The following is a 14,006-nucleotide window of genomic DNA, read 5'->3' as shown; positions in this document are numbered from 1 at the left end:
ACTATTTGAATTCAAATTTCGTCCGAAATTTCTGTTTTGTTATTTTGAATGTGTTTAAATTTGTTACTATGGTAATTTGGAAATTCGGATACATCCGAATTTCTAAAGAACGTAAAATTCGTCTGAATTTCAATTTGGAATGAAACGAACCGCACATGTCTAATGGGTAGATCAAGTCTCTCTTTTCAGGGTATTTCCTGAAATTGCATTTGATTTGTGAGAGGCTCAGATTAGAAAGTTAGTCATTTCATTCTATGGATAAATCACAAGGACAAACATTTAAAACCGAAGACCATGCCTAGAAATCTGAGATCAATGGCAGCTAAAAAAACGGATGACTTACCAACACACGAATGGCAGGTTGAATGACATTTTTCACATTTCATGAAGACCGGGTTGTAGAAAGTCCCTGGCTCACACTCAGGTGTACACACGGAACCCAAAAGGCTGTGAAAGAGACATGTAAATACACTTCAGTAATGATTAAAAACATAATGAATGGCATTCAAAGTCTGTCGTCTGTACAAAAGACTACAAAATGTGCACAGCACCAGTTCCCTGATGTATTATTTTCTTTTGGCAACTGTCCCTGAATAGTGTTAGGATTATACAGATGGACTTCTAAACCTGACCATTTGACGGCAACTGTCTCCGATTAGTGTTAGGACAGGTATGGACCTCTAATTGTGACCAATCGACAGGGACTGTTCCTGCACAGTGTTACAATTGTACTGATGGACTTTTGATTTTTACCAACTGATGGGAACAGTCCCTGAATAGTGTTAGGATTATAAAGATGGACCTCTGATTGTGTCAGAGCCTGGGCATTAACCCAGGACCTCTGTTGTGTCTGGTTGTAACTCTTCTCGTCAATTGCTTATGCAACCTTGCTTTGTGCCTCGTTTCTAGTGAACCTTGAACTCCTCGCTTCTCCCATGAACTTCCTGAATTAAGCCACGTTTCTGCACTTCCCGTTTGCTAGATTATTGTGCTCTCTCCAGCCGATATCTTGCTTTTGTCGCTCCTTCTGTCACCCGTACCTTCGCTACCACTCGTTACCTATCTGTGACTTGTTCCTCAACTACGCTTAGGCTTGATCCCAACCTATAACCACTTGTTTCTGACCTTTGGCTTATTCCTTGACTACACTTCTGCTTGATCCCAGCCTGCAATCACTTGTTACACCAGCCCTTGGCTGGTGTACTGACTATGCTCCTGCTTGATCCCTATCTGCTATATCCACTACTGGGCCGGCGGTTTGCTCACCTCCTTTTGGGGCGATCCTAAGGACTGAGACCTGGTACTAACACACAGCAAACCCATCTCCACCATCAGGAGCTTTGGTGAACACCAGTTGCTTAGACCCTGCACCTCGAGTGAGCCTGTGTCATCTGCCAGGGCGACCTGCTGCTGCACTTATCCAGCTGGTCGGTGGGATCCTCTCTACCGCTATATCTACTGGTATCCGGGCCTGACCCCTGATAAATTGTGACCCATTGATGGGGACTGTCCCCAAATCGTTTTAGGATCATATGGATGGATTTCTAAACGTGAACTATTGTGAGGAGCTTACTTTTCCAAAAGCAAACTGTGAAGTCATCTTAAAGCAGACCTTCCCCCTTAATATAAACGTACTTGCCCCGTGTGCTATGAATCAGAGTCGAAACATTACAGTCCCCCTTTACATCACAGTTCTCCCCCCCCCCACCCCCATATTGACATCACAGTACCCTCTTCCTAGTCCTACCTTACACAACAGGGCAAAAAATGAGAGTTGCAACAGGTCGGGGCCCAAATTTTCATGTTAACAAGTGGGAAATTGGTTGCAGGGACAGTCCCATGTCGTAGCAACCTATCACCTGCTGGTTAGATTGAAAAGTTGGGTTAGACACACCCGGGTGAGGACACACAGGCAGCTGAATGGCGCAGAACTTTCCCTTGGTCCATGTCTGGACCGCGGTCCGCCGCTTAGTGGTGCTTGTCCTATATGATCCACAAGCGAGGGTATACACTTTTGCCTATCTTACAGTGGAAGTAAAGGCAACACCTATCTAACGATAAACCTACTCTTCTAAGCCTAATCTATGTAGCCGTGTAAAGAAAAAAAAAATGCTATACTTACCTTTTCTGCAGCCACTCTGGTCCACTTCCAGGCTGAGCTGTCAGTGGCAGCTTCATTGTGTAGGAAAGGCAGCAGACAACGGAAGCCCCCATAGTAAGTCTATGAGTGACGTCACATTCCAGCCTTTGTCGGCTGTCTCCTGCACACAAAGGGCGCAGCTGGAGATCGGTGCGGCTTCAGAATAGGCAAGTGTTGCAATTTTTTCTTTACAGGGCTAGATAGATTGGGCTTAGAATGTGGCTGAGAGTAGGTTGAGAGTTAGTTAGGTTTTTGCCTTTACTTCCACTTTAAGTCTGGTTTACGTCTGCTTCACAAGCTTATTTTTAATCGCCATTTTGTTATGATTTGCTACAGTGCTGTGAAAAAGTATTTGCCCCCTTTCATATTTTTTAAATTTTTTTGCATATTTGTCACACTTAGAGGGTTCAGATCAAACTATTTTATTATTATGACCCAAGTAAATACAAAATGCAGTTTTTAAATGATTTAATTTATTATTAGGGGAAAAGTGCTGTCCATACCTGCCTGGCCCTATGTGAAAAAAATTAATTGCCCCCTAAACCTAATAACTGGTTGTGCCATCCTTGGCGGCAACAACTGCAATCAAGCGTCTGCGATAACTGGAAATGAGTCTTTCACATGGCTGTGGAGGTATTTTGGCCTACTCTTCTTGCAGAAGTTTTATTCTGGCCACATTGGAGGGTTTTCCAGCACGGACAGTCTGTTTAGAGTCATGTCAGAGCATCTCAATTGGATTTAAGTCCGGACTTTGACTAGGGCACTCCAAATGCTTAATTTTGTTTTTTTTGAGCCAAAGGTGGACTTGCTGTTGTGTTTCGGATCATTGTCCTGCTGCATTACCCAAGTGCGCTTGAGGTCAGGAACTGATGGTCGGACATTCTCCTTTAGGATTTTCGGGCAGAGCGCAGAATTTATGGTTCCATCAATGATGGCAAGTCGTCCAGGTCCTGACCATCACACTACCACCACACGGTGACTGTTGGGATGACGTACTTTTTATGAAATGCCATGTTCTTTTTTCGCCAGATGTAACGGGACGCACACCTTTCAAAAAGTTCAACTTTTGTCTCATCAGTCCACAGAATATTTGCCAAAAAGTCTTGGGGATAATCAAGATTTTTTTTGACAAACGTGGGAGGAGCCTTTGTGTTCTTTTTGGTCAACAGTGGCTTTGGCCTTGGAACTCTCCCATGGACGCCATTTTTGCCCAGTCTCTGTCTTATTGTTGAATCATGAACACCGACCTCACCTGAGGCAAGTGAGGCCTGCAGTTCTTTAAATGTTGTTATGGGTTCTTTTATAATCTCCTGGATTCATCATCATGCTCTTGGAGTAATTTTGATCAGCCTGCCACATCTCCATTTGTGGATAATGGTTCTCACCGTGGTTCGCTGAAGTCCCAAAGCCTTAGAAATGGTTTTGTAACCCTTTCCAGACTGATACATGTGTAATTACGTTGTCTCTTATCGGTTATTGAATTTCCTTAGATTGCAGCATGATGTGTTGCTTTTTGAGATCTTTTAGTTTGCGTCACTTTGTCAGACGGCTTCTATTTGAGTGATCTCTTGATTCTACAGGTCTGGCAGTAATCAGGCCTGGGTGTGGCAAGTGTGTGTGTGTGTGTGGGTGTGTGTGTGTGTGTGGGTGTGTGTGGGTGGGGGGGCGCAATTACTTTTCACATAGGGCCACGCGGGTTTGGACAGCTTTTTTCCCTTAATAAATGAAATCATTTAAAAACTGCGTTTTGTATTTACGCGGGTAATCTTTGTGTAGTATTAAAATTAGTTTGATGATCTGAATCATTTAAATGTAACAAAAATTTGAAAAAAAAAAACCAAAAAAAAACAGGAAGGGGCAAATACTTTTTAACAGCGCCGTAGGTTACATTTCCCGACTGTAGATGCATCTGTAAACTTCGTACACTTCTTCGTATTTCTCAATTGCAAAATCAATAAAAACAACCTTAAAAAAATATTGATTTTCACGTGGTTTTAACTGCAATTTTAGTCGACAGGGTCTGTTTAACTTACTTAACTTAAACACATACGATCACAACCTCCTAAAAATCAATTTATATTAGCCAGCCTTGAATGTCCACGAGAATGGAGTGAAGCAGAGATAGTCATCAGGGACGAGCTCAGTCGGGTTTGAGTGATGCTGCATCCTGAGAGCCGAGCGATCGGCGGTGTTTGAGCGCTCAGTTCTCAGTGTTAAAGCCGGCGGGGGAAGGATGTAGCATCGGACTGATCCAAGTACGATTCAGAAAAAAAAAAAATCAAACTTCTTTTAAATGCTGGCTCCCTGTTTCTTTTAAAGTGTAGTCATTTATTAGTATAAATAAAACGTTTATTATGTTTTATTCCTACAAAAAAAAGGCTACACTTAGATGGTGGCGCCCCTCTTTCTTTTACTTATTAACTGTGCACTGGGTTTTACTCAAGACTTGGATATTATCCATCATCAAGTTACTTTTTTGGCTTAATTTTCTTCCATCCGCAAGGCTTTTTATGTTGAACTCTTATGCCAACCCCTCTCTTCTATTAATTATTGTTGAACGCTGTGCAATAGTTATTATTGCTTTTTTTTTTTTTTTTTTAAGGATAACCACCTGCTTACTGTCAAGCTTTGCACTTTTCTACACTCAAACCATCTACTTTAATGTGATATCAGAAACGCTGGAATTTTACTTAGTGCCATGGGAAAAGGGATGGTACTATGTAGATAATTAAAGTAGATATTCACCCTCGCTGAATGATATTTCGTTTGCTAAATCACTGTGTGACAAATCATTGACATTTGCCTTTTTTTTTTTTAAATAAAATTATTTAATTATTATTATTTAAATTTTTTTTTTTTTTTATTTCTGGTGATATCTTCTTACGACTGTTCTGCCAGGCATAAATCACCCGTGTTTGGTCTCTACACACAGCAGCCAGGACCATTAACATTTCAGGTAGATATTTCATAACTAGACACAGTTGGGAGTATTTGAAGATTTTGATCATCGAAATTCTACCGGTGCTAATTAGACAACATGCAGAAGCTAGCCGCTTTCATCCCACTGGACAGCTAGGATGACGCTAACTCTGCGGTGATCTCCAAAGTATAAAACAGAGATATACAATTAAATATGTCATATCTGAGTAAGATTTTTTTGGCGGATATGATCCATGTGAAAAAAAAAAAAAAAAAAGATCTCACCGCATAGGTTCTGCATTGTGTGGCAATGAGGGAAAAACAAGTCTGCGTCTACTTTGTCACTCCACTATCACTTCATAATTGTTCAGAGTAGTCTGCTGTCTGCTCAAAGGCCTGCTCCAAAGAAGCAATTAGAAAATGTTTTCAATTATTTTTAGGAAAGCTGTGTGAGAAGAAATGCATAACAGTGAAGTTTTCTCAAATTTGACAGCAAAAGTGGAAATATACTTCAAGTAGTGGTGGCTCGTCCACTAGGGGCACCGCGCCCCCCCCCCCCAATCCATGCATTTGGCCCCCTAAACTGCATGCAGGGCGTTGGACACATGGATTTCAATAAAGGGGGCTTTTTTTTTTTTACCACATGATTAGAAAATAAATGGAAAAACACCAGTAACCCGCGTAGATGAAAAATTTAAAATAATTAGTTAATTAAGAATAAACGTATAGTTTAAATAGAAGCAGCACGTTGTATAAAAAAGCAAATAGAAAATAATTAACGAATTAATTAAAACCGCGCTCTTTGTAAAGTGCAAGTGCAAAAAGAAAATAAATTAAATCTCTTGTCACACAAACATAGTGAAAAGGTGCTAATAAGAACTAAAACATAAACACTCAACTAAAGTCCAATTGTGAAAGCACCACAAAAAGTGTTAGATAACATGTCTTCAAAAAAATATATATATTATATTAAATCCAAAAAATTTAAAAAAGTGACAAAAAATATTGTTCAAAATAGACAAATTCTGAATGACTTCTGGAAAAATCTTCATAATATTCGGCGTTCATCAAAGGGGTTTAATCCACCACCATCACCGGCCACACAGTCTACTCACCAGAATGTAGTGACACCCATTACAGGAGTCAAACACGCTACAATGGAAAAAGCCAGATGGATTCACACAACCGCGGCTAGATCCGGATGCTGTGTAGTCAGGAGTGCTGCGACCTGCATGGCTTTTTCCATTGTAACGTGTTTGACACCTGTAATGGTGGATTAAACCCCTTTGATGAACGCCTATTATGAAGATTTTTCCAGAAGTCATTCAGAATTTGTCTATTTTGAACAATATTTTTTGTCCCATTTTTTGATTTTTTTGTATTTAATATAATATATATTTTTTGAACGCGTTATCTAACACTTTTTGCGGTGCTTTCACAATTGGACTTTAGTTGAGAGCGTTTATGTTTTAGTTCTTATTGGCACCTTTTTACTATGTTTGTGTGAAAAGAGATTTAAATTTTTTTTTTTTTGCACTTTGCACTTCCAGAAAGCGTGGTTTTAATTAATTTGTTAATTATTTTCTACATGGATTAGAGCCTGAGGCTCTAATTGGCTTTAAAAAAGGGTGGGCTCGGGGGCCCAGAGAACTGCGCCCTGAGCCCACCCAGTTATGTGGCAATAGCGAATGAATATTTGCTATTGCCACACTGTTTCTCCTCTTGGCCAATCAGGAAGTGGGTCCTGAGACCCATGTACCAATTGGACAAAAGGAGAAGCGATCCCATTGGTCGAGGAGGGAGGGAGTGGACACACAGCCCCCGTGATGCAGTCGGTGCTCTCCGGGAACACACTGCCCTCAGCCTTGCCGCCTCCTCTTCCTTTCCCATCAGAGGCGTCAAATCAGCGCAGCTCCGGGAGGACGACAATGTGCTCAGAGTGATGACGAGAGACGAGTCCACACTGCTCGGTGGCTCTGCCCGGACACCTGCTCGCACTGTCACCCATCTTGGATGGGATCTGGGTCAGTGATCAGGGCGGGAAATCGGGCTGTGTGTGCTGATCTCAGGGTACCCGGTCTGTGTAGGATCGGATGTGGCAGGAGGCAGAGAATCCCCGCCAGCAGAGTACTGCAGAGGAGAGGCAAGTGAGCCATGTACACCTGAAGGGTTAAGTGAGCCTGCGACGGGGGCGGGGCTGCAGCGTTCGTGGTCTGGTCCATCTGCCGCCCCCCCCCCCCACAAATGGAGCGCCACTGACTAAGCATCCCGCCTCCTCCCCCCAGTCATTTACTTCATCTCATCAGGTCTTCAGGGCAAAATGTAGAAGGATAAGTTCACCAAGCTCAGGTGTGGTAATTAGTCGGCACAAAGAAGGAAATGACATACAGCTGACAGCCTACATCCCGCTGGATGAAGACTGAACTCACTTTGAAATATGGTCAGATGACTCCAGCTCGTGTTTTGCTAAATTTAAATATCATCCTCATTAATTACAAAATCTACTTGGCAGATTATTAGCCTACACAGCTATGAACTTCTCCTCCATGGGAGAAATCCAGAACATCTTATTATATATTACATGTACCAAGATCAAAACTGACTGCTAAGAGTACAAAATTATTATCAGATGAACCACACATACACTACTGTATTTACCATTCTTCCAATATAAGCGTTATTTGTTACATTCTGTATGATAACCTCTTGTTTGTACAAATTATTCAGAAAACATTAAAATTATGGAAAAAAATGACTGCTTCCATTAACAGGGGGATCTATATAGATATATCTATACAGATAGATATATAGAGAGCTAGATATATAGAGAGATAGATATATCTCTCTCTCTATATATATCTATCTCTATCTCTCTGTTTTTAATCTCTATTTTCAATTTTCATAGAAGGGCATTGTTGAAAAAAAAAGTGTGTCCCCATATTCCTATTGCCCCCCCCTCCTCTCTCCTTTCCTCTACTGTGCCCCCCCCCCCCTTTTTCTTCTTCCGGGGCACCGGCCCCTTCTTCCTTTCTTCCTTGTTTCTTTATACTCTTTAGGTGCACAAGCTAAACTAAAACGCCTGAAGCTGTAAAACTCTTGTACTACACTTCTTAAATGCTTTAACTAAGCTTGTAAAATGCGGCCAAAAAAGCTCAACAAAAAAGTCAGAAAAACGCCAGTAAATCGATACGCTCAGGTGTGAATAGAGCCTAAATGTGCTACAATAGGTTTTGTTAGATTAGGTAAATTGTGTTTTTCTGGGTCAGTGTTTGAGTCACTCAGGGAGGGCTGGATGACCTGCTGTTCAGTGAACTGTACCATGTGCTGTCACCTGTGGCAACCGCGGCGGGTGATCACGCCCATGGATTAACAAAGTGTGCGCTATTACCCATGGCAAACGTGCCCACAGATTACAAATACTTCCAGCGATCTGCTTAAAAGCTAGAAAAAGGTGACTATATTCCAAAATCCTGCTAAACACAGTAAAGTATGCACAGAAACGTCTGCTGTTGCCCATGATGATTGGGGTAAGCCAGCTGGTGCCTGCAGGGGGAGTTTGCCAGTAGCCCAATCATGGATGATGGGAAGGACTGTCCTAAACCTGCTAACTACAGTGAGACATGTGCCAGAGACTTTGTTGTTACCAAAGGCAACCACAAACGCCAGCTACCACCTGCTCCCAGTTGCTCCGGCACAGTCTGGGCAAGTTCTGCAATTATTGGTGTGCCTGCAAACCTCAGTGCAGAGAGCAAGAGAGCACAGGAAAAGGCCTGTTTATCAGCGTTGCAGGCGCCAGCCAGTCTGGAAGCTTGGGGGTGGAGTCACACCCCGGAAGAGACCCAACATTCCCTGCTAGCAGAGAGAGAATTAGCAAGATGGCAGAGGATGCACATGTGTACCCAGTTTCGACTTAGTTGCCTGATCTGCAGGAGCAGACACTGGTCAACACCAGTGTTCCACTGGAGCATCACAGGGGATTCGTCCTCGGGATGATCGAGGGGACTGAGCAACTGTGCCTGCTGTGTCCCATTTTCGGTGGTCAGTGCCTGGATCCGGTGCAGTCACTGTGACGAGCCGCTCCTCCGGCTGACACCCACTAAGCAGGGGCCACAGTACTACCAAGTGGACTTGTAGTCAGGACTTTGCACATTGCAGCCGCGGAAGTTCCCGGAAGGCAGGTGAGGGCCTTGGATCATCCAGACAAGGTAGAGTCGGAGCCTGGTAACTCCCCTGTGAAAAACAGCGACATTGGGGAGGAAGGTTGGAGATCCGCCATGGCCTGCAGCCCAGTCAGGGACCTGGCACTTGTGAGTGATGCCCAGCAGGAGCCAGATGACATCCCTGAAGTGCCGGCGGTACATGTTAATATCGGCAGCCCCGCCTGGAAGGAGCCTTTTGCAGGAAGATGACAAGTCTTCAGGTGACCCAGCACACTTTGGGCCCATGGATGATGAGTTTGCAGACTGGTCATCCAACAGCAGCTCGGAGGAGGAGTGGGAATGGGGAACTGCTCAGAGGCAAGAGGAGGGACCAGAGGAGCCATTGAAGCCCCAATCAGTGTCCAGCGGACTTTCCACATCAGAGTCAGACCCTCAACCACCCAGACCAAAGGCTCTGAATACAGGCAGCGGGTAGTGAGGTCGCCCAACGCCTGTGTCCTTCCATGGAAAGGGAAACCCAGAGAGCTGCCCAGGTTTTCCGTGTTCCAGCGGGAGGTTCAGCGCAAGACTGCTCTGTAGTGGGATCTGGACTACCCCAATGTCCCTCCTGATACCATGGATGCCAGAGAACTCCCAGAGTGAGGGGATGACCTGGTATGGGAATATATGCACATCCCTAAGTCTCTGCAGGTGCCAGACTGTGAGGAGACCTGGGTCCGGTTTCAGGACATTCACCAGGAACGGAGGTTAGGGAAAGTAATCTACAAGGACAGAGTGGTGATCGTGAAGGTGGGACCAGCCAGCTAGAAGCCACTCTGTCGCAGTAAAAATAGCTGATGGCAGCGTGAGAAGGTTGCCTGATCCAGATCTCTATGCGTGAATGACTGCTGGAGTGTGCAGTTCACAGGTGGAGATTGTCACCTGGACAGCTGGGAGATTGCTGCCTGTGCCTTGCTTTCCTGTTCTTTTTGGGCTAGGCCAGCCTGCCACCCTGACCTATGCCAGCTGGATGAACACTTCCCACTGATGAACATGGGTGAGGCATAGAATCCTGATACAAGCTTTTGAAAAGAACCTCCCCTCCCACCAGGGACTCTAAAGAAGACCTTCCACCAGGCACTCTAAAGAATACTGGGAAAGACTGGGAGGGGCCCTCCCACCAGGGACTCTAAAGAAGACTGTGTACCTTACACTGCTTATTTTCTGTCAGCAGAATCATAACCACCTGTTGACAGAATAAAAAGAAAAAAAAAACTGTACTTTGCGGTTTATTTTTCTGTCAGTGGGATCATAACCTCCTGCTGATAGAACCTGTGAATAGTTAGCTGAAGTTAGCGGTAGAGATGTATATTTTGTGTTTTTCTGTTTTTCAGGTGTCGTTGCGATGGGCCGCTCACCCTGCTCTTTAACAGACAATGTTTTCCAGCAGGCTAAGAGGGCATTCCTCAAGGGGAAGGTGCTCCAGCCCTATTCTGCCTTAAATACAGTGTAGTTAGCTGTGGGGACCTGAAAATAGGCTGTAAATATTGTAGAGATGCATTGTAAGTATTTACTGTGAAGAAATTATGTATTTTTTCATATGGTAATTTGTGACTAGCCCCATCCAAGTTGTCTCCCTTCCCCTCCCAAAAACTGTAATTTTATGGGATGCCCTTACTCCTGGGCCCAGAAGCCATTTTTTTTCTAAATTCCCAGCCATGGGGAGAGGCTGGACGTTTTTCTGGGTCAGGGTTTGAGTGACTCAGGGAGAGCTGGATGACTCACAGGCAGCATCTGAGACCTCCCCCTAATTCCATAAACGGGTAGAAGATTCTAGAACAGTGCTTCTCAACGCCTGTCCTCAGGTCCACTAACAGGCCAGATTTTAAGTATTACCTTGGGGAGATGCAGACTAGAATACTGCAATCACTGAGCAGCAAATGTTATCACCTATGAGGCATTTCATTTATCTTGCAAACCTGGCCTGTTAGTGGGTCCAGGGGACAGGGGTTGAGAACCACTGTTCTAGAAGAATGGGAGTGGAGGCGAGGAGGAGCTGCCTCGAGAATTCTGAGGGCCCTAACTAAGCCACAACAGATGGGTTGGCAGGCCCCATCAAATACTCTGGGTCAGCCCAGCTGTGGCAGTGAAGTTCAGGTCGAAGCTGAAGATGGAGTTTTAGACTGTCGGTGGCCCTTGAGGGTAGCCCCCTAGTCTGAAAGGGGGGGTGTAACTCGGGCCTGAGCTCGGGTGCGGAAGGGACCCTCTTCGTGACACACACACAGAGCTGTCATGAGCAGAGGCATGGGAGCAACTGGACAGCATAACTACACTGCCGGGCAAATCTCCAAGGAGGAAGAGCCAGGTAGGCTGGTTGAGTGTTGCAGTCAAGAGGATTTAGAGGCATGCCTGAGAGGACTGGGTGCAAGTAGTCTGGGATGGATGCAGAGTCAGTCTGGGAGGACTGTGGAGTGTTAGCCAGGAGGGCTAATAAAAGATGCAGCTGTAGCCAGGTGGGCTGGCAGTGCCTGAAGAGGTGGTGGTAGGAGCAGAGGCCACAGGAGGAGCACAGCTGGGCACTAGGAGTTTTTGCTACACTAACAAAGGGGCCTGCGGCCCCTGCCTGTATAGGGCATCTGCTACCGGTCTAACCAAGCCTTTGTTAGATCATCCAAACAGTGCCAGCTGGTCCTGGGAGCAGTAGTTCTACAAGTAAGATTTTGCTGGAGGTAGGAGAGGTATATACAGACTGTATATAGTTGTGTTCCTGGAGATTTTGTTGCTGAAGTTCAAGTGGGCATCCCATAATACCCTAATCCCTATCCAAGTTTTTTTCCCTCAATAAAACACAAAACAAAGCACTGGACTGTTCTTTGACTCAAGTGTGCTGTAAAGATGCAGTGTGCCTGGCTGTGCTGGGTGGGGGGATCCCTTTCTACTTGCGGCTCCTTGGGGGGTTCGCTACATACACATTAAGAGACAGTCTATCGTAAGGCCTAATAGAAAAGATACACAAACAGCTGTTGAGAAGCAACGCACAACATATTTTAGGAGCGGCAATCCAGGAGGTAAATGGTCAGTGAAGGTCGCACACCGCTCAAAGTTATATAACTGAGCAGAACAAGATTTGACTTTCCAATCCTGTGTTCTAAAACAGGGAGCAAAAGTATAGTAAGGACCACCAACCAAGTATCCAGAAGTCATTTACCCAAAATGAAAAGGCAAGGAGCGGGAGGAAAGGGATAGAGGTATAGAGTGGGAATAGGCCTAGAGAAAAAAAAAAAGGGGGGATTTGCAAGAAAAGGGATATGATCCATTCAGTTAGCCTCACTGAACCTCATGTATAGACCTATATTCTGGAGACCTTCGTCTAGAAGGGTTCAAGTTTAGTGCATGACCAAAAAAAAAAAAAAAATGGAGAAGTGTACCATCAGATTCACAGCATCTCCAACATAGGTCAAGACCTGCATGCGCTCCTGCTGGCACTGTGGTTCAGAGGGGAAGGTTGTAGTTCCGGTGTCCACCAGCAGGTCTCCCAGCAGATCTCAGTAATCAGTCTTCACCTGATGCTGGCTGCTGGGAGGGTGCTTAGTTTTTCCTTTACTATTCCCTCTTGCGCCAGTGTTCTTCCCGATAGCCAGATTCATGCTTGCCGAATTATCCTAAGCCTAATTCTTGCCTGATCCTGCGCCTCATATCTGCTCCCCCTTGTTCCTGATCCCGCCCCCCCCCCCCTTCCTGACTGTTCTTTGCACCTTCAGTTTACCCAGTTGACCCATGCTTCACTTTTGTCTGTATATATTGTATCATAGTTGGGTTGCTAGTTAGGTATTTTGTCACTTGGTTTATTGTTTATTATATTTTAATTTTTGAGGCGTATTCTGTTTGCTGGTGTTTGGATGTACCGTATTTTGTTTCACTGCTAAAAAAAAAAAACATACTTTATTATACACAGTCTGGTTTCCCTTTCCTGAGTGCAGCTACACAGACCTGGTCATCCCTGCTCCTGGATGACTATCCCAGACAAGTACCTTGTACCACCTTGTCAGGATCTTTATAGTCAAACTCTTGAAACTCACTGGCTATAGAGGAGTGGTGGGAGAAATACAAGATATTATATCCCTATATGTTCAGGACAAGGGTGGAGATACAGGGGTCTCCATTGCGACCCGGCCCCATGCTCCAGGGGGTCCATGCGCCCCCCCCCCGTACGCCTGGATAGCAGAGTGGTGTTTTTATATATTTCTTGAAATAATTTTATGCAATACGAACATTGCATAAGCTTGCTAAATGTCCTGTAGCATGTGATGTTCAGCTGTAAATGCAACTCCCACTGATGACCGATTTTTAAGAGTTCACATAACAGGAATTAGATAATTGGTGTGTTTTTGCTAGCAACAACCATCTTGGATCCGGAGGAGGAAAATCTCCAAATGTCTGAATCGCTGGGCACAAGCTGTGCCCAACAATGATAGAAGGAACATGAAACCAAAGTAGGGAACGTTAGGAGGACTGATCCCAGGTTAAAAAAAAAAAAAAATGGTGCATCATGTTTCTCTCTTCTAGCCATGGATGCCCGACTAGATAAAAGCATTTTACCACTTTTTCTATGCATTTTGTATAGAGAAAAGTCAGCTTTTATTGCCATTTGTGACCCATTTGGGGACAATTTTCCCTCACTCTCTATGGCATCAAAAAAGAAATGATGGAACAGGTGTTTTGTACTTACCGTAAATTTTTCTTTCTTTTTTTTTTTTTTTAGAAATATAGAAATTCTTAGACACTTGGGTTATTTGCTGCTGCCTACA

At 44.3% G+C, this 14,006-nt stretch overlaps 1 protein-coding gene across 1 annotated transcript in view; it reads right to left on the bottom strand.

Moving 5' to 3' along the window:
* Positions 1 to 14,006, bottom strand: part of PCSK6 (proprotein convertase subtilisin/kexin type 6) — a 338,484-nt gene that overhangs the window by 16,131 nt on the left and 308,347 nt on the right. The window contains exon 18 of the mRNA XM_073618353.1: positions 344 to 447. Coding sequence (XP_073474454.1) covers positions 344 to 447 — 104 coding nt within the window. The remainder of the gene's footprint in view (positions 1 to 343; positions 448 to 14,006) is intronic.

The sequence above is a fragment of the Aquarana catesbeiana genome, linkage group LG03 (genome assembly GCF_042186555.1).
Source record: "Aquarana catesbeiana isolate 2022-GZ linkage group LG03, ASM4218655v1, whole genome shotgun sequence".
In the NCBI taxonomy this organism is placed as follows: Eukaryota; Metazoa; Chordata; class Amphibia; order Anura; family Ranidae; genus Aquarana; species Aquarana catesbeiana.
Note: the sequence above shows the minus strand (reverse complement) of the source record. Positions and strands in the feature narration are given on the sequence as shown.